The sequence below is a fragment of the Capricornis sumatraensis genome, chromosome 18, assembly GCF_032405125.1.
Source record: "Capricornis sumatraensis isolate serow.1 chromosome 18, serow.2, whole genome shotgun sequence".
NCBI classification, from domain to species: Eukaryota; Metazoa; Chordata; class Mammalia; order Artiodactyla; family Bovidae; genus Capricornis; species Capricornis sumatraensis.
In genome coordinates this window covers 23,844,928-23,865,870 of record NC_091086.1, presented here as the reverse complement: position 1 = coordinate 23,865,870, position 20,943 = coordinate 23,844,928, and the positions used below count along the sequence as shown (strand labels likewise).

The 20,943-nt window shown below is 33.6% G+C and overlaps 1 protein-coding gene across 3 annotated transcripts in view; it reads left to right on the top strand.

The window, feature by feature from the left end:
* Nucleotides 1-20,941, top strand: part of KIF2A (kinesin family member 2A) — a 65,956-nt gene extending 45,015 nt beyond the window's left edge. For 2 of the 3 annotated variants that reach the window (XM_068990774.1, XM_068990773.1), the window contains exons 8-20: nt 283-337; nt 726-888; nt 3,023-3,113; nt 3,211-3,274; nt 3,830-3,921; nt 4,274-4,416; nt 4,721-4,925; nt 6,208-6,318; nt 7,359-7,426; nt 11,632-11,782; nt 15,001-15,102; nt 17,927-18,062; nt 20,178-20,941. In XM_068990774.1, coding sequence (XP_068846875.1) covers nt 283-337; nt 726-888; nt 3,023-3,113; nt 3,211-3,274; nt 3,830-3,921; nt 4,274-4,416; nt 4,721-4,925; nt 6,208-6,318; nt 7,359-7,426; nt 11,632-11,782; nt 15,001-15,102; nt 17,927-18,062; nt 20,178-20,263 — 1,467 coding nt within the window. In that variant the 3' untranslated portion in view covers nt 20,264-20,941. Of the gene's footprint in view, nt 1-282; nt 338-725; nt 889-3,022; nt 3,114-3,210; nt 3,275-3,829; nt 3,922-4,273; nt 4,417-4,720; nt 4,926-6,207; nt 6,319-7,358; nt 7,427-10,361; nt 10,476-11,631; nt 11,783-15,000; nt 15,103-17,926; nt 18,063-20,177 lie in introns of all 3 variants that reach the window. The other variant, XM_068990772.1, reaches the window with a different exon arrangement.
* The last annotated feature ends 2 nt before the right edge of the window (nt 20,942-20,943 follow it).

Sequence of the window (20,943 nt, the reverse complement as noted above, 5' to 3'; positions counted from 1 at the left end):
TCTTGACATGAATAAGGTGGCTTCTTAATGTGAACCTGTTGCAATCAAGAGTAGTAGTGATGTCTGCAAAGTTATTTCCTAGAGGTTTACCAAATGACAAAATCAGCAAGTTTCCATTATACTTTGAATTTTTTAAATAATTGTGTCTGATGACTCTTAAAATTAGTGTATTACATATCCTGTTTTTAATGTGTATAAATTTCTAAAACCTTAGAAATATTGCATAATTAACTTTTCAGTGTTTTATAATTCACCAATAATAACTAGAAAAATTATTTCTAGATTGATGAACACAGGATATGTGTTTGTGTAAGAAAACGACCACTCAATAAAAAAGGTATGTTTGTTGAGTTCTAATCAAAGGTCAATTTTTTTTTTCTGTTTGCGGTTTATTTTGATAGTAGCAGAAATCAAATTGATTTGGAAGAGTTAAATGTAAATCATTTGTATTGTATATAAACGTTAGGCAGATTTCTGTGGTTAGGGCTCTTGATGTGTTATTGCTGTAAGACACTTTGCCTTTCCTGGCTTTACGGAAATCTTAGTTGTTTTTTTTTAAACTTTGTTGTTGAAATAGTCTATTTGAATGGCATATTTATGGGATATTTATATTTACAGGGTTATACTACTTTTATCTAAATTCTTACTACTTAAAATAATTTTTGTTCAGTAACTCAAATGATGTGAAAATTACTGGCCGTTGATTTTGTTATTTATTCTTTTAGAAACTCAAATGAAAGATCTTGATGTAATCACAATCCCTAGTAAAGATGTTGTGATGGTACATGAACCAAAACAAAAAGTAGATTTAACAAGGTACCTAGAAAACCAAACATTTCGTTTTGATTATGCCTTTGATGACTCAGCTCCTAATGAAATGGTTTACAGGTAGGTAAATTTGTTGTAAATCATAATTTGTTCTTGTTCTGTGTTCAGTGTGTTTACCACCACCCTGAAACTTATATTGATCTTGGCATATCTCTCCAGAGGTGCAGTATCCTTTTACCCCCTGAGTTTAAACAAATATGAATATTTAATAAACACAATAATAAATACTAATACTTGTTTTCTTTAATGCTCCCCAGACCAGTTTTCATTACTGATTAACTTCTACACTATGTAACACACCATTTGTACGGATAACAAATTTCTAGACAACATTTTCTGTACCTCTAGAGATGGGATGTGGTTATTTTTCCTTTTTAATATCTGCAATATTTCAAAGAAATTTAAAATAATTTATACATCAGACACTTAATTGTCTAAATATTTATTGACCACTAAAGGAAAAAAACTTCTGAAATCTACATGCATTTGCCCAGTTTATCATATTTAAACTTTGGAATAGTTTTAGTACATGAAATTCTTATGTGTTTGCATATTTAACCTACAAACAATTCAAACTTATGTGTATTATCCATTGATGTCCCACATTTTATCCAAATTTAGATTTTCATACATAGTTTGTAAACATTTACTTCTCATTATTTAATAGGTCAATTTTAGCAGCATTGTTATTTCAGTCTATATTAAATGCTCTTGGCAGTTACTTGAATGCTATGCTTCATTGCCCTTTTATTTTATAAATTTGACTGGAAAACAAAATTAATTCGTGAGAATGCTAACAAGTTACGATAAATGAGATCCTGTTAAGATCAACTCCTCTGGTCTTAAGCCAGTAAACTGGGAGTTCAGCTCTAAAGAAGAGGACAAAATTAAAAGAGTACGTGAATGCTAGATAGAGATATTGTGAAGAATTTGTTTAAAAAGGGAATTAAAATTATACATTGTATATTTTTTACCTTTCTGAGAACTGAGTCCTCTCCTTCTCCCTCACTCCCTGTCTCCTTCCACTACTGTCTCATAAATATATCTGTCTGACTTTTATAATCACTTTCAAGAAATCATTATAAAGGTGTGTTTCTGTGTATGTGCTAGAATCAGTAAACATTTTATTTCACCCTGTATTTATGCTTCTTAATTTTACCAATATTAATTCTGTCCCCTTTTTCTTATCCTTAACTTCTGTGGATTGAGGAATTAGGCTTTTTTCCTGTCCTATCACCCTTCAGACTCATTTCTAATTCTGTTTGATTCTAACTTTTTTCTGCTTCTTTTGTTCTGTACTTTGTCCAGTTGTGCCTTTGAAAAATCAATAGAGCTGTATAAAGTGTTCACATATGTTCTTTTGAAGCCTGTGTAAAAAACCCATTTGTTTTGTATCATGCTTTTTAGAGCACTGCTCAATGAAGTATTTTTTTGTCCCTCCTTACCTTTTTAATCTTGACTCCAGCAGTGATTATACTAATACTGGGCATCCTTTTCCTGAATCAAGACTGTCAGTTCAGAATTCATTGTCTTATCAGGATTGTTTATATTTGCTTATTTATAATATTTGGGCATCCTTTTCCTGAATCAAGACTATCAGTTCAGAATTCATTGTCTTAACAAGCATCGTTTATATTTGCTTATTCACATTCAGGAAAATTTTACCACTTTTATACTTGTTAAGATAATGTTTTTGTACTTTTTTTCCCCTCTAGCTTTTCTTTTCTGAGATTACCAGTCTTGATTCTGTTTCTGTTGAAACCTTTGATACATTTTTGAGTTTGGGTTGGGGTTTTTTGTTTTGGTTTTCATGTATGTCCTACTTGTCTGGCTGATATTACCATATTTAGTTGTTACTTTTTAAAACTTTCCTATTGTCTTCTATTAATATATATGTCTTTAGCTCAGCTACTATCAGCTACTATTTTTCTCCTCCCGACAGTTAATAATTTTGTGGCCATTTTTTATTATGGAATTATTGCTTGAAGATATGCGTTAAAGAGCTTTAAGCAATTCTAGCACATGGACATTTAAAATTTTAAATCAGTGGACTCAGTTGTGGTCTTAGAGTTGAGCCTACTGGTTTGTTAAAAATCTTGGTGTAAGATTTGTTTATTAATAACACGAGACACTAGTTTTATTATTTAATTTAAATATTAACAGTACATTCTGATTGGTGCATTTTATTTTTAAGGTTTACAGCTAGACCACTAGTGGAAACTATATTTGAGAGGGGAATGGCTACATGCTTTGCTTATGGGCAGACCGGAAGTGGAAAGACTCATGTAAGTAATTTGTTAGTTACATCCTGGTAGGAAGCGGGTTTGTTTTTCTTATACTTTAATTGTAAGACCTAAATTCTTTTTTCTTTTTAACATGTAGACAATGGGAGGTGACTTTTCAGGAAAGAACCAAGATTGTTCTAAAGGAATTTATGCATTAGCAGGTAACTCCTTTTTGGGTATCATTTATAACATTCTTCTTGAATATTATTCAGGTGGTTTGGGAAAAGATTTGGAAGTACCGTGCAGAATTTTAAGGGTAATTAATGCTGTCCTTCCTACGTATTTGGTCAGTTTTAGGTTATCAGACTGGTTTGGAAAGAGCTTTGCTTTGGGGGCAGAAATCTTGATTGTGTATGTTGTAATCTGACACATTGTTGGAGCTTAGTATTGTTGAATAGCAGCTTTGTGAAAAGTTCCCATTTGGTAATTACGAAAGTACCCTTATTGTGACCATCTGTAATCTTATGCTATTTATAAAGATAAGTAGTAACATTGTTTTCTTGAATATGAAGGTGAGTGACTTCTAAACTGTCAGTGTAGACTAACTTACTATTTTTTGAAAAGTTAGTATCCACTTTAGTCTTCATTTTTATTATTGATACTATCATTCTAGGTAAGCATAAACTGATTCCTCTGAAAGTAGAAAATTTGAATTTCTTTTTAAAAACAATTTTTTTGCATCTTAACAAATTTTCTCCATATGAAATTATTGGCAGCTCGGGATGTATTTTTAATGCTAAAGAAGCCGAACTATAAGAAGTTGGAACTTCAAGTGTATGCAACCTTTTTTGAAATTTATAGTGGTAAGGTAAGTTGAAATTTTAAAATAATTTTTGTAAGCTTTTTAAATTGTGGTTTAAAAATACATAACATAAAATTTACCATTTTAACTATTTTTTAGTGTAGAAGTTCACCAGAATTGAGTGCATTCACATTGTTGGACAATTGTTGCCACCACGTAATTGCTATATGTATTTAGAATATTACTTTAAAGTTTGTGTGTAAGATTTTTTTTTAAATTCCCTTTGAAATTCTTTAACTTCAATATCAATCATTATTATTCTAATAACAATACCAGGATTATCTGAAATAATTTTTTAGACTCTGAATGACTCATTTTTATAGAACTGTTATTTTCAAAAGCTTTTTTTTTTTTTTAGGTGTTTGACTTGCTAAATAGGAAAACAAAATTAAGAGTGCTTGAAGATGGAAAACAGCAGGTTCAAGTGGTGGGATTACAGGAACGGGAGGTCAAATGTGTTGAAGATGTACTAAAACTCATTGACATAGGCAACAGTTGCAGGTAACTCGTTTTAATAAAGAGGAACAATTTGATGATCAATATTAGATACTTTGATTATAACTTGAGAGCAAAGCAAGATGTTATTCAATGTATCTTAGAAGTAAAAATCATTGTTCATCCAGACTTTTTAAAGTGTGCCAGGCTAAATTGTAGCTCATTATATTTGTGTTATTAATTCACAATAGCTCTTTCGTATTTAAATAGTAAAAATGGGATAGTTTTTTGTTTCTATTTTTAATGAAAATACTGTGGCTTGCACAAATTGAACTTTTTACATATCAAAATGTTCTTAATTACATTGTAGAACGTCCGGTCAGACATCTGCAAATGCACATTCATCTCGGAGCCATGCAGTGTTTCAGATTATCCTTAGAAGGAAAGGAAAACTACATGGCAAATTTTCTCTCATCGATTTGGCTGGAAATGAAAGAGGAGCTGATACTTCCAGTGCAGACAGGCAAACTAGGCTTGAAGGTGCTGAAATTAATAAAAGCCTTTTAGCACTCAAGGTATAAAGTCCTTTTAATTGTGAAAAGTCTCTTTTGACTTTAATTTTGTTTACTCAGTTACAAAATGATATTGTTTGTTTTTTCTAATAAGAGAGATTATCAAAATTTAGTTGTTTATGTTTGCAGTTATAGATTTTTATTGCTCCCAGAAATTTTCTTTATACATATTATTTGTTCTTTTTAGGGTAGTTAAAAGATCTGTTAGTTGACAGGCCACTTCCAAATAGTTGACAGGCTATTTAGGGAGATTCCCTGGAGCCTTAATCATTAATCAATCTTTTTTCTTGAAGGAGAGCAAGGAGCCACAAAACTAAGCTAAGAAAGTTTCTCTGAAAAATGTGGAATGGGTTTCAGAAAGTTAGGCCAATATTATATATCTCCCTTGACTAACAAAGAAAAGAAAGCATTCTGTTTTTTCTTTTATGGAAAAAGTTTAACAAAGCTATGACAAATCTAGATAGCATATAAAAAAGCAGAGACATCACTTTGCTGACAAAGCTCCATAAAGTCAAAGCTATGGTTTGACTATAGTCAAACCAGTAGTCATGTATGGATGTGAGAGTCGAACCATAAAGAAGGCTGAGCGCCGAAAAATTGATGCTTTTGGACTGTGATGCTAGAGAAGACTCTTGAGAATCCCTTGGACAGCAAAGAGATCAAACCAGTCAATCCTAAATGAAATCAATCCCGAATATTCATTGGAAGGACTGATCCTGAAGCTGAAGCTCCAGTACTTTGGCTACCTGATGCGAAGAGCTGACTCATTGGAAAACACTTAGGCTGGCTGGGAAAGATTGAAGGCAAATAGAGAATTTGGTGTGGCAGAGGATGAGATGGTTAGATAGCATCAGTGACTCACTGGACATGAAGCTGAGCAACCTCTGGGAGATAGTGAAGAATAGGGAAGTCTGGCGTGCTGCAGCCCATGGGATCACAAGAAGTCAGATATGACTTAGCAACTGAACAACAACAGTTATCTTACTGCCTGTCACTTCTAAACACCAGTCATAGTCTCTGGCAGAATCTCTTGGAATTAACAAAGTAGTCTTTTGGTTAGATTGTTTTATGGGGTTTGTTTCTGGTGGTTTTATTTCCCAAATTTCTTTTTCTTGAATAAGGATTTATGAGAACATTTTTACTGTGCTGTAAACCTCTTGATAGAATTTTCAGAGCTGATCAGATCTTAAATGTTAGGGTTATTGTAAAAGATCTTTTAAATAGTTCGTTAAGATTACTCTGTATAAGAAGCATAATCCGTGAAATTTGCTTTCTTAATTTTCAGGAGTGCATCAGAGCCTTAGGTAGAAATAAACCTCATACTCCTTTCCGAGCAAGTAAACTCACTCAGGTGTTAAGAGATTCATTCATAGGTGAAAACTCTCGTACCTGCATGGTAAGTTTGCTTGTTTTGTCTTAATCCTAAATGAATAATTATACAACATCTATGGGAAATTTATGAAATACATTAATGGCATTTAAAGTCTTCTACTGTGAAACAGTGAAACTTAAAAATGTGGTCCCTGCTAGTCTGATAGGATTGTATTACAGTTATAATACATTCATGCATTCTACTAATTACAACGTCTGAGTCCTCTTGAGATTGGTTTCCATTGCTTTCTGTTTTCCGTACATATTGATCACACTTCTCTTGCTCCATATGTCTAGAATTTGGGATTATATAATTTTCATTATGAGTGAATATTTTACAGACATTCTGGATTCTCTTATGTTCTTCTGAAGATTATTAGTTTGTTGTTGTTGTTACTGTTATTTTAGCAGAAAGTTAACTTAGCTAAACTCCAAACTTGTCTCCCCTGCTCTGGGCAGCAACTGACCTTAAATCTCTGTTTAGCTCTTTTAGACTTAGCTATGTTTCTTATAGTCGGCCTTGTGTACTCTAGTTCGGGGGTCAGGCAGAGATTTGGGTAATACGTGTATTTGAGTAGAGTACTCGTGTATGTACACACACACACACAACACACGAGTTTGTGGTTACTTCTCTTCTGGGACAAACTTTACTTCCCAGCTGCTATGGTGCTCACCTCCAAACTGTGCTTTATTTATTTAGCTTCTTAACTAGTGAAACTCCAGGTTTTTATTGAAGTTTTAGTTGTCCAATGTGACAGCAGCACAATTTGCCCTTAGGCTCTCAAAAAAAAAATTTATCAAAAAGAGGGGCAGTCAGTACTCAGTGTTACTCCCTTCTTTGAGATGTTGACCTCCATTCTCTGCCTGATGTTTGATCGTTTTGTGGTGCTGTGAGAGCTGTTTATATATAACTGGAGTTTATAATTACTATATGATTATGGGACTGAGTTATCTTGGAGTTTCTTTTCTTTGGATGACCGTATTAAGGTTAGACCTTAAGGAACCACATGTCAGTATTACTGTCATCCGTAACATTTTTTTTATCTTTGCATTTTTCCCCCATAGATTGCTACAATCTCTCCAGGAATGGCATCCTGTGAAAATACACTCAATACATTAAGATATGCAAATAGGTATGAGATATGGTTATTTTGAAATTCGAAAGGAGTAGAACAGTATATGATTTGATTTAATATCTTACAGGGTAAATCTTATTGTTCTTTCCATTTTCAAAAAAATTTTTGCATGATATTTGCTGAAATGATATTTAAAATCATTTTATCACATCCTAAAAATAAAAATAATTAGAAATGTGTTGAGTAACTTGAGATGACAGTTATATTTTTAGTAGAATTGGTCTTACTCAAGAACATGATACATTTTTCCATTTAACCAAGTTATATTTCGTAGTACTAGTTCTCATTATGTTAAGACTCAAAAGTAAGTGAGTATCAGGCACAGTCTGTATTTCTTAAATTATTTTGCTATATGCTAAAAAATTATTTCTGATAATGTTAAACTTTATACATGGGGAATCTAGGGATTTAGTAGTGATAGCACTGTTCTTTGTGGTGTTCTATATGGGTTACATTTTATTATTTAGGAAAATACTGTTACAAACTTTAATAGACAATTGGATAATTACAAATGAGAGGACAAAAAGCATTATACACGGTTAAAACAATTTGTTCCCATTGCTCCTGTTTTAAATGACTATTTATATAGCTTTAAATTCCTGTTATCACATACTGCATTTGTGATTTTAACCTAAAGATAAAATTCCTCTTTGTATTCCATTTCTAGTGTGGCGAGTCTTTTAATTTTGCTAAACATGAGTATTTGTACTGTTTTTTTTGTTTTAGTCACTATTGAGATTTTATTATTAATCTTTCATTAAGATATTAAATATATATACATATAGGAAAGTACCCAAACATAATATAATAAATGAATACTTCCTACTTTACATAATATAATATAATGAGTACTTACAAAGTATAAATTCTGGTCATCAGATCTGGAAATAGAACATTTCCAGACCCCTAGAAAATTCCCCATGTGTCCCTTTCTGATCACATATCCTGAATAACATGCCTAAATCCGTAAATCTCAATCCATTAATCCATTATCCTGATTTTGGAATAAATGCTCAGTTTTCTTTCTTTCTCTCTTTTTAAAGTTTTACTACCTATGAATGTATCTTTGAACAATATAGGTAGCTGTATTTGAACTTCACATAAATGAGAACATCCTTTGTTCTTTTGTATTTTGCTTTCGCTTCAAGAGATTTTAAAAAATCATCAGTAGAAACTGTTGGAAAGTATAAACTTAACTTTTGCCAAAAGACGAAAAATAATAATTTCTTTAAAAATATAATAGAATTTTATTTTTAAATTTAATCCCTTTTAAACTTTGAATTATAAAATCCTAGCTATGAACATTTAATCATTCTTTGTAGTGAACATTTTTGGTATTGTAAGGTTTTTATCACTAATTTAAAATGCTTCTTATTTCAGAATTGTTCATGGGAGAGATGAGGAACAGCTTAGTGTTATAGTCCAGCTGTAGAATTAAAACCCTCATGTCTTCAGACTTCTGTATTTGTCTATTCCTCTAGTTCATTTAGACCCAAGTAAAATATTTTAATTTATTATCATGTAATGTGATTCATTTGCAACATTACTAACCATCTGGGACAAACAGTTCTGTCTTTTATTTCCATATCTCTAGGAATAAAGATTTTCAACCTCCTTTGATAGCTCATTTGAGGAATATAATTCCTGCATATAGTATAGTTCAGCTTGGGCAAGAGAGCTTTGAATAGAGGGAAAATGTGTGGTTAGGGGCTAAAAGGGTACCTAAATGAGGATACTCTGAGAGAATAAGATAAGTAATGGGGTTGGGAGTAAAAAAGTGATTAAGTCAGTATTAGAAATTTAGGTTTGTCAGCATGTATGTAAATAAGCTTTCCAAAGTGACTATAAAGGATAAAGGGCAAATGAATGTGATATCGAACCTTTCAGAGTAGACATTACCAAAAGGTCAAAGAAAGATCTAAGTGTAAGATATTACTAGTTTTATCTGTGTGACTATTTTGATGTGTATAAACAGTAATTTCATTTAGTTTAATTTGAGAAGTAATGAGAAAAATAAGAGAATATGGTTGGTATATATTGAAGTGTTTAAACATAAAATTTGTACTCAGCCAGGTTTGAACCTCAGTTATGCCACATGCTCACTGAATGAACTTGGGTAAGGTACTTTATTGCTGTGAACCAATTTCTTATCAGTAAAATGGTGGTAATATCACAACATTGTCGTAATGGTTAAATAATGTCTAAGAAATACTAATCATGCTATCTGCTGATAGAACGTAATTAATAAATATTGCTTGCTATTATTAAGTGGGATTGACTCAAAGAGGATATAGGAACTAAAAAAAGTTGGTGCCGAAAACCCGTGATTTGATTAATACACCTGTTAGAGACATTGTCCAAAATGATTAAAATTCCATTGCTAAAGGATTTTCTTTGCCATGATTCATCATCTGAATCACAAAACACAGAAAATTATTTGAGTGACTTTTTTCAGTTTGTTCCAAAGTTGCTTCATAACTAATACATTCTAGGTGCATAGGAAAGAAGTTAATTCATTATAAAGATTGTATGCCATTAGGACTTTAATTCTCTTCTGTCCTGTTTGAAAAGACTGCAAGACTGTTGAGGACTCATTAATGCTAATAAAATACTCATGGTTATTGACTACAGAAGGAAACTAGACACGAGTGGTCATGTAGCTTAATACAGGGCATTTCAAATTTAGTTGATGGTCTAGTTAAACTTCTAGAAAAGATCATGGGAAAAGGAAGAATTATGGAGTAGGGAATCAATAGAACAGAGGGGTTCAAAAACCTCTTAACTTTAATTATTTTTAAGATAGTGTAAATGTATTGTCACAACAAAGTTGATCCTTTTCTAATCAAATTAGTATTAAATGAAAACTTGAAATGTGCATTCCTGTCTTTACAAGAGCATTTTCTTTTAATTTGTTGCTGTTTTGGTGCTGCAGAGTAAAGGAGTTTGGAATTAGTCCATCAGACATTCCCTTCTCACAGGGTAGTGGCAGTCGCCCTGATCTCTCTCCTTCTTATGAGTATGACGACTTTTCTCCTTCGATTACCAGGTCTACTTTATTCTATACATATGATGTTTATTTCCATAGTTTCTTTTGGGTTGTGCTATATATAAATGTTTCATAGTATTTACTTTCATGGCATATACTTATTTTGTCCTGAGCCATTTTATTTTTCATTTTGTTTGACAGGTGGTGGTTATACTGCATGATCTTAATTTTTACATACTTTATTCATTTATTTGCTTTAAAATGTTGATTTGATTTAGAATTCAGGCTTCCTTTTCCCCCTCTCATATTTTTAAGGATGATGTCATCTTTCCATATTTATTATTGAAGGATAGACTGTCTTATTTAAGAGGAAAAGTTTACATTCTTTATGCAAGGAAATAACAAGGATCCTCTTGACTTAAAAAATGGACACTCGGGGGCTTCCTTAGTGGCCCAGTGGTTAAGAATCCATGCTTCCAGCGCAGGGGTGCAGATTCAATCCCTGATTGGAACTAAGATCCCATATGCCGCATGGTGTGACAAGTAAATAAAAATTAAATTAAAAAGTGTACCCTCTCCCAAATGTGTAAATTTGAGTATAATGGGGTAAACTTTTTTAATGATAAAACTTTACAGCTTCTGATCTTTATGGATTAGAAATATTTCATGTGTAGGTATTTTAATTTTAATTGAGCCTTGTAACTACCAAAAATCTGCAAAGTATATTAAATTCTTTGATTTTTGGAGGACTTCCCTGGTGGTCCAGTAGTTAAGACTGTGCTTCCACTCCAGAGTGGTTTCGATCCCTGGTCAGAGAGCTGAGACCCTACCTGTCACACAATGCAGCCAAAAAAAAGAAAAAAACTGATTTCTTACAATGATGCATTTATTAATCTAAGTACTGTTGTTAACATTTTTAACTGTAACAAATGTCTCATTTATTTTGAAATTCTGAAAAGCATACTTTGATTCTCAATTTGTTACACGCAGTAATTATGTTTGAAGTAATTATATAAAGTTGTACCTAAGTAAATTCCTAAAGTTTAATATCTCAGCATACCTTTAATATTTCCACAGATTTCAGTTAGATTTGATCTGGAAAGCTGACATCATCAATATTAATATGTTAATTGAATTGCTTTTATATTAAATAGGTTGATATTTCTTGTCCCTCACGAGTCTTTGTTAATTAAATATACCTCTTGTGTGTTTATAGGGTTAAAGAACTGACTGTGGATCCAACTGCTGCTGGTGACGTCCGTCCAATAATGCACCACCCCCCAAATCAGATTGATGAATTAGAGGCACAGTGGGGTGTGGGCAGTTCCCCTCAGAGGGATGATCTAAAACTTCTTTGTGAACAGAATGTAAGTGACATAATACAATGGTAATTATCTTAGTTGTTTCATACATACAAGAATAAGTGAAAACTGTCCTCTAAATCAGGAATCAAAAAACTAAAGCTTGTGGGCCTGCCATCTATTTTACAAATAAAGTTTGTTGAAGTATGGCCATGCTCATTAAGAACAAAGGCGACATTGACCAGATAGCCCACAAGCCCAAAATATGTACTAAAGTTCGCTGACCCCTGATCTGACTATTCTTTTTTCCAGATTTTTATACTGATTAAAATTGGGCGATTTATTTTTAGCTGTGCTGGGTCCTTCTTGCCGTACGGGCTTTACTTTAGTTTCAGTGAGCGGGAGCTACTCACTAGTTGAGTTGCACAGGCTTCTCACTGTAGTGTACAGGCTTTAGGGCACATGGGCTCAGAAGTTCTGGCTTCTGGGCTCTAGAGCACAGGCTTGATAGTTGTGGCTCACTGGCTTTGTTGCTCTGCGGCATGTGGAATCTTCTTGGGTCAGGGATTGAACCCGTGTCTCCTGCATTGGCAGGCAGATTCATTACCACTGAGCCACCAGGGAAGTGCCTAAAATTGGGGAATTTTTAAAGTAATAGAGGAAACAGACAAGTTTGAGAATTGTACATGTAATATATCCTATACATAAAGCTTAGAAATAAGATTAACTTTAGACACATGGATATATACTAAAAGGACTCATGAACTATATCAAAAATGAAAAAAATCTGACATTTTTACACCTAGCTGCTTTCTGTATTTTTGAATGTTTGGGGACATTTCATTATTTAAAATTTTGATTTCCCTGTTGCTCAAAAATAATAATGTATAAGGACAAAGATGTATTAAAAAAACAACCAAAAAGCACAGATATTTTCACAGTTACTCAGCTTATTTTTAAAATGTATAATCTGTATAGTTTTGTTTCACTTTTCCCACTGAGAATCCAATAGTGGCATTTTCTTATAAAAGATAGCATTTAGTTATTAGTTGCTTATTACCTCATGACACATATTTGCTAAGCATTTTATTAACTGACATAATCCTCACATTTTCTAAGATTAAGTAATAAGTGCTGAAGCCAGGCAGGATTGAAGAGTCTGGGTCTTTGTTATTCCCGAGTGAATCTTATGTCAGCTAAATTTATTGCTTGCTGCAATAAGATATTCTTTAAAAACAGTATAAGTTTAATGTGTTAATACTTCCAGCAGGTATTTTAAAGTCCAAATATTCTAGAGTAACAAATGAACCTACTAATTTTGTTATCATGTTCCAAAATACTTCCTATTACTAAAGCAGGACTTAATGCAGTAGTTCTAAGCCAGGAATGACTTGGCCCCTCTCCAGGGAAAAATGTATGGAGACATCTTTGGTCATCCCAAGTGGGACGGTGTTGCTAAGATCTAGTGGGTTGAGGGTGGGGGGTGATGCTCAATATCATACAATGCACAGGGACATTCTCCCTCCACAAACCCCCACAAAATGTCTGTGATGCTGAAGTTAAGAAACCTGGTTGAAATAAGAGTTCTCAACTTTGAACCATAGACGATAAATAACTAAAAATGAAATCCTGGTGTTAGTCTATCCTCTGTCCCCCAAAAGCTTTGAAAGAGACTGTAGTTGCTTTTGAAATCCTTAAAGCAAACCCTGCCTTGCTCCTACATATGGTGCCTTCAAAGATACAGAAAACCAGAATGAGATAGGTGTATCTGTTGGGTCTCTGTGGGACCTTAATTGGGAGAACTTGGCTAGGTCACTGGAACTAATCTAGACACTTTTTAAGCGTGACATTATGGGTTCTTGCAACCTTCTCCATGTATGAGAGAGGGTGAATTGCTTTCAACTTTGCCTTCCCCAAGGAACTATCTTGAGATAGTTGAAGTATTGATGCATGTGTTACATATTCTTACTGCTATATTACATTTTAACAAGGTAGGTAAAATGGACTCATGTCTAGGACATACTCTGGAGATAAAAGTAATACAGTAATAGACAGAGTAAGAGGATAATCAAGTGCATTAGAATTCCGTAAGTAGCTGTATAGATAAAAAAAGTTCTCTGAGTGGACTGCATGGAAGTGATAGGAATTTGCATAGTATCTTGAAGCAAAGGAAAGACAAGACGTTCTGGGCTTGGCAGGGAGGTGGGTGGGCAGATAAAATAAGTAAAGGTTTTTGATTGTGGGTTTACCAGAAAGACATAATGTGAGAGAATCATGCCTGCGTGTCCTGATTAAAAACAGATAGATGGCTCTTTTCGCAAAGAGAAAATTAAAAATTCTTTAGCTAATGTGATTATATAAACGTAGGGATGGTAGCATATTGATGAAAGAGTCAAAGGTCTATTTACAATATTTAATTTAACCAAGATACACCCATATATTTAGAATTGTGTATTTTGTTCGAAAAATGTTGCTTTCGCACTGACATTTTATAAAACGATTTTAAGTGAACTTCTCTATCACTGTGGCTGCATTTTGAGGAAATAAATCATTAGATACTAGAGTTGGAAAGGAAGCTCAAAAAAGAAAATAAAGCTGGAGAAATTTGACTTGTTATAGGTCCAAAATATATGATGTGTACATTTATAGGTTTTTGTGGATGAAGTAGAGTCATGAATTATCCATTAAAACTTCTGTAAAAAAACAATAAGTAAATTATGTAGTGTAATTCAGAATTTAAATTTAGTAAGAGTTAAGACTTTCAGAATATGAGTTTGATAGTCACAGTCATGAAGGATGTAATATTTACATCTCTGTTATACTGAAATGTTATTTTAAATGAACATTGAATGAACTTAAAACTCAACATCTTGCTTCTTATACTGAAAAGAGATTTAAGACATATATATGAATTTTTAGTGAAAGTAAACAATGCTGAGGAAATATTTCAGTATATTTATAGCCCATGATAAATGTACTTTTGAAAAGTTGCACACCTGAAAGAGACTGCTTTTTTAGAGTAATTCTGTAGTAAAGCTTGGGCTAAGTGAAAACTATCTCTTACTGATACGTTTAAGTTTGAGTTGTCTTATTGAATGTTAAATATTTTTGACCCATGAAAAGAAATTCTGGTTTTGCCTTTTGTTTTTTATTTTTAGTCTTTAACATTCAGACTTCCTCACTTTCTCAGTTGCATTTTCGTAAATGACATAGAAAAATCACTTTTTTATTATAACACTTAAAATATAAACTTATGTCATAGTTTTTAAACTTTTTATTTTAAGGAAGAAGAGGTTTCCCCACAGTTGTTCACTTTCCACGAAGCTGTCTCACAGATGGTAGAGATGGAAGAACAAGTTGTAGAAGATCACAGGGCAGTATTCCAGGTGAAGTATGGCAGAATCTGTAACCACATGCTTTTCTAGAAAAATTAACTACTAATGACTTTTGAATGTCACACTAATCTAAAAAAGCCCTTGTTTATGTTTATGCATATGTCTATTTGTAGGGCATATGACACAGTAAATTTTGAATAGAATGAATGATAACTACAAACAAACTTTCTTTGCAACTGTGGTAAAAAGATGTAGTTGATTTCTACTATTCTCCCACTTTCTTTGCTTTTGTTAGTTGTCTATTTTTAGAGGAGTTGATATTCTGCCCTCCTTTACCTCTTTCTTCATGGTAGGCAGTTGGAAAACTCTTCTAAAGGGTATTAGAGCAGTTGAGGAAGATTTAGTCTTTGCAGAAAAGGAAGGTTATTTCAGGAGAGTTACTGCACTGACTGAGCTATCAGTTGCAGATGAATGAGGGGGAATATATCCCTTCATATAGCCATAACTCCTTAGGTATTTATCGTATTGTGTGTCAGCCTATTTAAAAAACCTTTTACTGTATGATCCTCCCCTCTTTATTAAACAAGAAAATATTCTGGAGGATGATACCTATTTGAACATCTTTATGGAGACTGCATGGTCGGCTTGCTCCTGAACCCCACCCCCTTCCCACAGTACTATAAATCCTTTGTCCTATTAACCTGTATATCCTTCTCTGATATTGAAGAAATCTTTATCTGTAAACAAATATTAACATTCCTTAACTCTAGGCAATTCACATACTTTGGATGAAGGGCTCAAAAATATGAGAACTATTTATAATTGTAGAGTTGGATACACAATGATTAAAACTGTTAAAGTCAACCCCTTATTATGAGACTCTCTTAAGAGCCCTAGGTATTTAGATTAAATCAAAAAGGACACTTGTAATTTTAAGAAAATTGTTAGAATAATATGAACACCCATAAAACTCAAACACAGTCCCCTGGTGGCTCAGTGGTAAAGAGCCTTCCTGCCAATGAGGAGATGCAGGTTCGATCCCTGGGTTGGGAAGATATCTGGAAGGAAATGGTAATATGCTCCAGTATTCTTGCCTGAGAAATTCCATAGACAGAGGAGGCTGGCAGGCTACAGTTCATGGGGTTGCAGAAGAGTCAGACATGACTTAGTGACTGAACAACAAAACTCAGTTAAGTGAGGCTTTCAAATTCAAATTTATGTTTGATGTGTCAGAATTAAATTGTTACATTTATAGACTAGTTGTGTGTGCAGCATAGTTAAATTGGTTTGGAATTCAGCAGTAGACTTGTGAATGCTTTATTAAAGTGAAGTATACTTATCTTACTCAAAACAGATTTCTTAGGAAGTGTGCCTGTCTTCTTACCTGATTTGTTTCAAGTAATTTAATAAATTCAGCAACTAAAATTACATTTATATATAGTTGTCTGTGCTCTTCTTATTATATATTCATATATAATGGACATATATATATATATAGGGGATATATATGTATATGCCCTTAATATATATTATATATTCAAGTGATTTAATAAATTCAGCAACTAAAACTACATTATATGTAGTTGTCTATGCCCTTCTTGAATGAAGTGTCATATGAAGCCCATCATTTCTCACTTTGCCATTTTATAATGAAGTCTAAAATTTGTTTATTGGAAGAACTGCGTATTCTGACTTTCAATCTGATAGTCTTACAATTCTATTCACTGTTCCTCCCTGCTGTGATGTGCCGTTTTTCACACTGGGGTTTTGTTTCTGAAAATTAAATGTATAGCTGAAGGAAAAGAAAAATAACTGGGAGGTTGTGTGCGTGTGTTTTAATCAATGGATATTTAGTCTTCTAATAGATGGTGATACATAGTCTAGTTGTAATAGTAATTAAATTACATTGGTGTTTGGAAAAGTGAAATTGTGTGTACCATAAAAAGTTAGAAAGTGTCCATATTTATATTCCCTAACTCTTTAATTTAAAATGATCTGACCTTGTTAATAATCTATGGTTCATGGCATTGTGAAAAAATGAAATTCATGAATTCCACATATCTAAACTGAGTTAACAGTGGTTTCGTTAAAGCGCTTATGAATAGTAGTAATTAGTTACTGTTTAGTGGTTCACTTGACTCTTCTAAAATGGGCTTTCTTGGGAATTCGTTGGTGGTCCAGTGGTTAGTTAGGCTCCGCACTTTCACTGCTGAGAGCCCAGGTTCAGTCCCCGGTCAGGGAACTCTTTAAGATTGTACAAGCCACACAGTGCAGCCAAAAAAATGGGAGCTATCCACTGTTTCCTTACAGTTTTGAAGAGCCGCTGTGTCGAATTTATGATTACCTCTTTGCGCAACCTCTGTGAGGCCCAAATGGATGTTAATTTCAAATAATTTACAAGTTATAGTCTCCCATAGGCCTCATGAGATTGCTCAGAAGTTTTATTACACCTGTTTTAGGGATAGCTGAGGTTTTGAGATTTACTCTGCTCGTTGATGGGTGTGCATGCATATGTGTGTCATTGGTGGGTGTGTATGTGTGATTCATTCCCACTCGTTTGTGTGTTTGCTTCATTTCCTTTCCCAAACCCCACTTGTTGGGATGTGGGTGTGTGTGTGTCTGTGTTTGATTCATTCCCTTCCCCAAACCCCGCTCAAAGTAAAAATAGGACATTTTTTTTTCTTTCTATCATGTTTGTATTTGAATGTAAAGAAATATTTCTTGATTTTATTCTGTAAATAAAGATGTTTTATGGTTATAAATATTTCAGAGAATACTGTTCCGAGTATGTTTGATTATATTTAAAATAAATCTATAAATTGGTTTCTGTCTTATAAAGAGGCTTACTGGATTTTTTTTGGGGGGGTCATTTTAGGAATCTATCAGATGGTTAGAAGATGAAAAGGCTCTCCTAGAGATGACTGAAGAAGTAGACTATGATGTGGATTCATACGCCACGCAACTTGAAGCTATTCTTGAGCAAAAAATAGACATTTTAACTGAACTGCGGGGTAATTCTGTTTTCATTTTATCGTTTGAAATCTGCCTAATATTTGTATGTAATTAGTGGGAGGATTTCATATTGTAAAAAGACATCTGAAGTGAAAATTATGGGCACGTTTAGCATCTTTCTAGAGTTATAAAGACCAACCCACTGTTTCGTTTGTTTTTTTCCCTGAAAATGAAACATGAAATATTTTAAGTGCTCTCTAGTCATCTTTTTTGTTTTTGTCTTTGGAGAAGATAAAGACATCTTATGATTAAAGAGGGAAAATATATTTTAACAAGTTTTTAAGTTTTATATACCCATGCAGAGCTTTGGTAGGCCAATTCTTTTCAGTATTATTTTCCTTGGTTTAGATCTATTCCAGGTCATCTTTCTATCACCTCCTACCTGCATCTCCTTTCTGTGCGTATTTTTGTCATGATTTTCCTTTGAACTCTCATTTTAAAAAATGAAGGGGAAGGTTCCAACAGCTACTCTTTCTGCTTTGCTTATGAAGGGAAGCATGTGGCTTACTCACATGCCATGTCTCCTTTCTGGGCTTTTTAGTTAGCTTATCTGTGCGACTTCAGATAAGCACGCATTATGTGTGCTGATTTCTCAGGCTTTGGCAAATCAGCTGTCTTCATTTATATGCAAGTAGGCTTCTTTGGGTGTACATGCAATGCAACATGAAACTTGACTGAAGTTGCTAGATTTTTTAGCACCAAGCAAGCTGCGTAAGTTTTTAAACTAGGTTCTTTGTAAAGTTAGTTATTTGCAGTTATATCCTATAGAGTCAGCAGTGATCATTTTGCCAATTTAGAATTGTTTGTGCAGATGTAGGGTTTCTAAAATTTGCTGTTTTTCATGTTCTTCATATTCAAGCCTTGATTTAACGTGTTTTGATCATTTTTCTAATCTGCCATAATGCATAAGCAGCTTTCTATGTGCATTTTATTCAGGAGACAGATCACAATGTATCCTAATTTTTTTTTTTTCACTGCAAGATGTAGATTTCAACTTAGTTCCCTTCCTTTTTTCAGGATTCATGTAAATATTAAGTATATCCAAACTTTGAAGAAATTACTACCTAAATATTGTATAATTCAGTCCTTAGAAAAAAAAATTTACCAAATATAATTTTGATATTAATATAAATTTGAGAGCTATTATGTTAGCAGGCATCAGAGCCAGAAGTCCTTATATTCCTTTCTAAATTTCAGAAAATATCAACTTTTTCAACATCATTGTACTTAGGAAGAGAGGAAAGAAATCGAGATTCCAACACTGTGTCTTTCTCTTTTTTTGAAAGCCATAATCTGCACTATTAACACATTTTCAGTTGGGAAACTGTTGGAAGGCGCCATCTCCTGTGCACTGTGCAGGGCTTACAGCTATCCCTGGTCTCCACTGACGAGGTGACCGTAGCGCCACCCCAGGATGACAGTCAAAACTGTCTGTAGACGTTACCAGTGCCCCTGGGAGGGGAGCAGAAATCACCCCTAATCAAGAACCACTGTTGTAGAAAGATGTCTTATCTTCACACAGCTGACAGTTACTTGCCTCTTCTGATTTTTACTTACCTATTTCTTGCTCTTACGTGACTCTTAATCAGTACATGATAGAACAGACAGTAAGACAGAACTGTAAGACCAAGAAATGTATATTCTGTAATCTCCCTTCATCGTACCTTTTGTAATCCCCGATAAGGAAAAAGTAACATGTCTTAAAAATTCAAGTGAACTTAAAATTTCATAGCTTAAAAAGGTAAAACAGGAATTGAAAGTAGACATTTTCTAATATTCTGAGAAGAAATAACTATTTTACATACATATATAGCCTCTTTACACTGTAAAAAGGAACAAAGAAATTAAAATTGAACACTGTAAAAATGGCAAATAGAACAGAAATCTGTTGTGAAGGTAACAACAACAAAAAAAGACCCCCACAAGCATTTCTCAGAATCTATGAATCTGTTGCTATACCTGAGCACTATGTTTACTTCTGAGTTTTTGGACCACAAAGAACAAAAGGAAAAACCCTGAGTTGATATTGTAAGAGATGACTTGATAGGATGCATAAAATTGTATACTGCATTGCATATAATGCAAAACTTACTTTCTTCTTTTCTTTTTCCAAGATAAAGTGAAATCTTTTCGTGCAGCTCTGCAAGAAGAAGAACAGGCCAGCAAGCAAATCAACCCGAAGAGACCCCGTGCCCTTTAAACCAGCATTTGCTGCTGAAGGATCCCCAGAACCCTCGCTACTGTAACATAACAATGGTTCAGCTGTAAGGGCCATTTGAAAGTTTGAAATCTTAAGTGTCTGTGGAAAATGTCTTGTCCCTTCACCTGAATGACATTTCAATTTTGTGAAACACTCTTTTGTCTACAAGATGCTTCTAGTCAGGAGGCACAACCAAGATTTGGGAATAGTGAAGCATTTTGTTTCATTTACCCAGATAGTGAGTTACTTTTGGAGATCCTTGCCAATTTTATTTTCTATATGATGAAGTAAGATTGTGGACTTGATCCAGAGGTGAATAATAAGGGGAAACCACAGCATTTCCTTTTAACTCAGTTCAGTTTTCTTAGCAAGACTGAGCAGTTTTAAATCCTTTGCGTGCATGCATACCTCATCAGTGATTGTACATACCTTGCCCACTCCTAGAAACAGCTGTGCTCACCTCTTCTTGCTTTGTGCCTTGACTAAGGCTATTACCCTAAATTTCTGAAGCACAGCCAAGAGAATTACATTCCTTATTTGTCATTGTAAATTGCCTTTATTGTGTGTACATTTTTACTGTAATTGAGACATTTTTTTGTGTGTGACTAGTTAATTTTGCAGGATGTGCCATATCATTGAATGGAACTAAAGTCTGTGACAGTGGACATAGCTGCTGGACC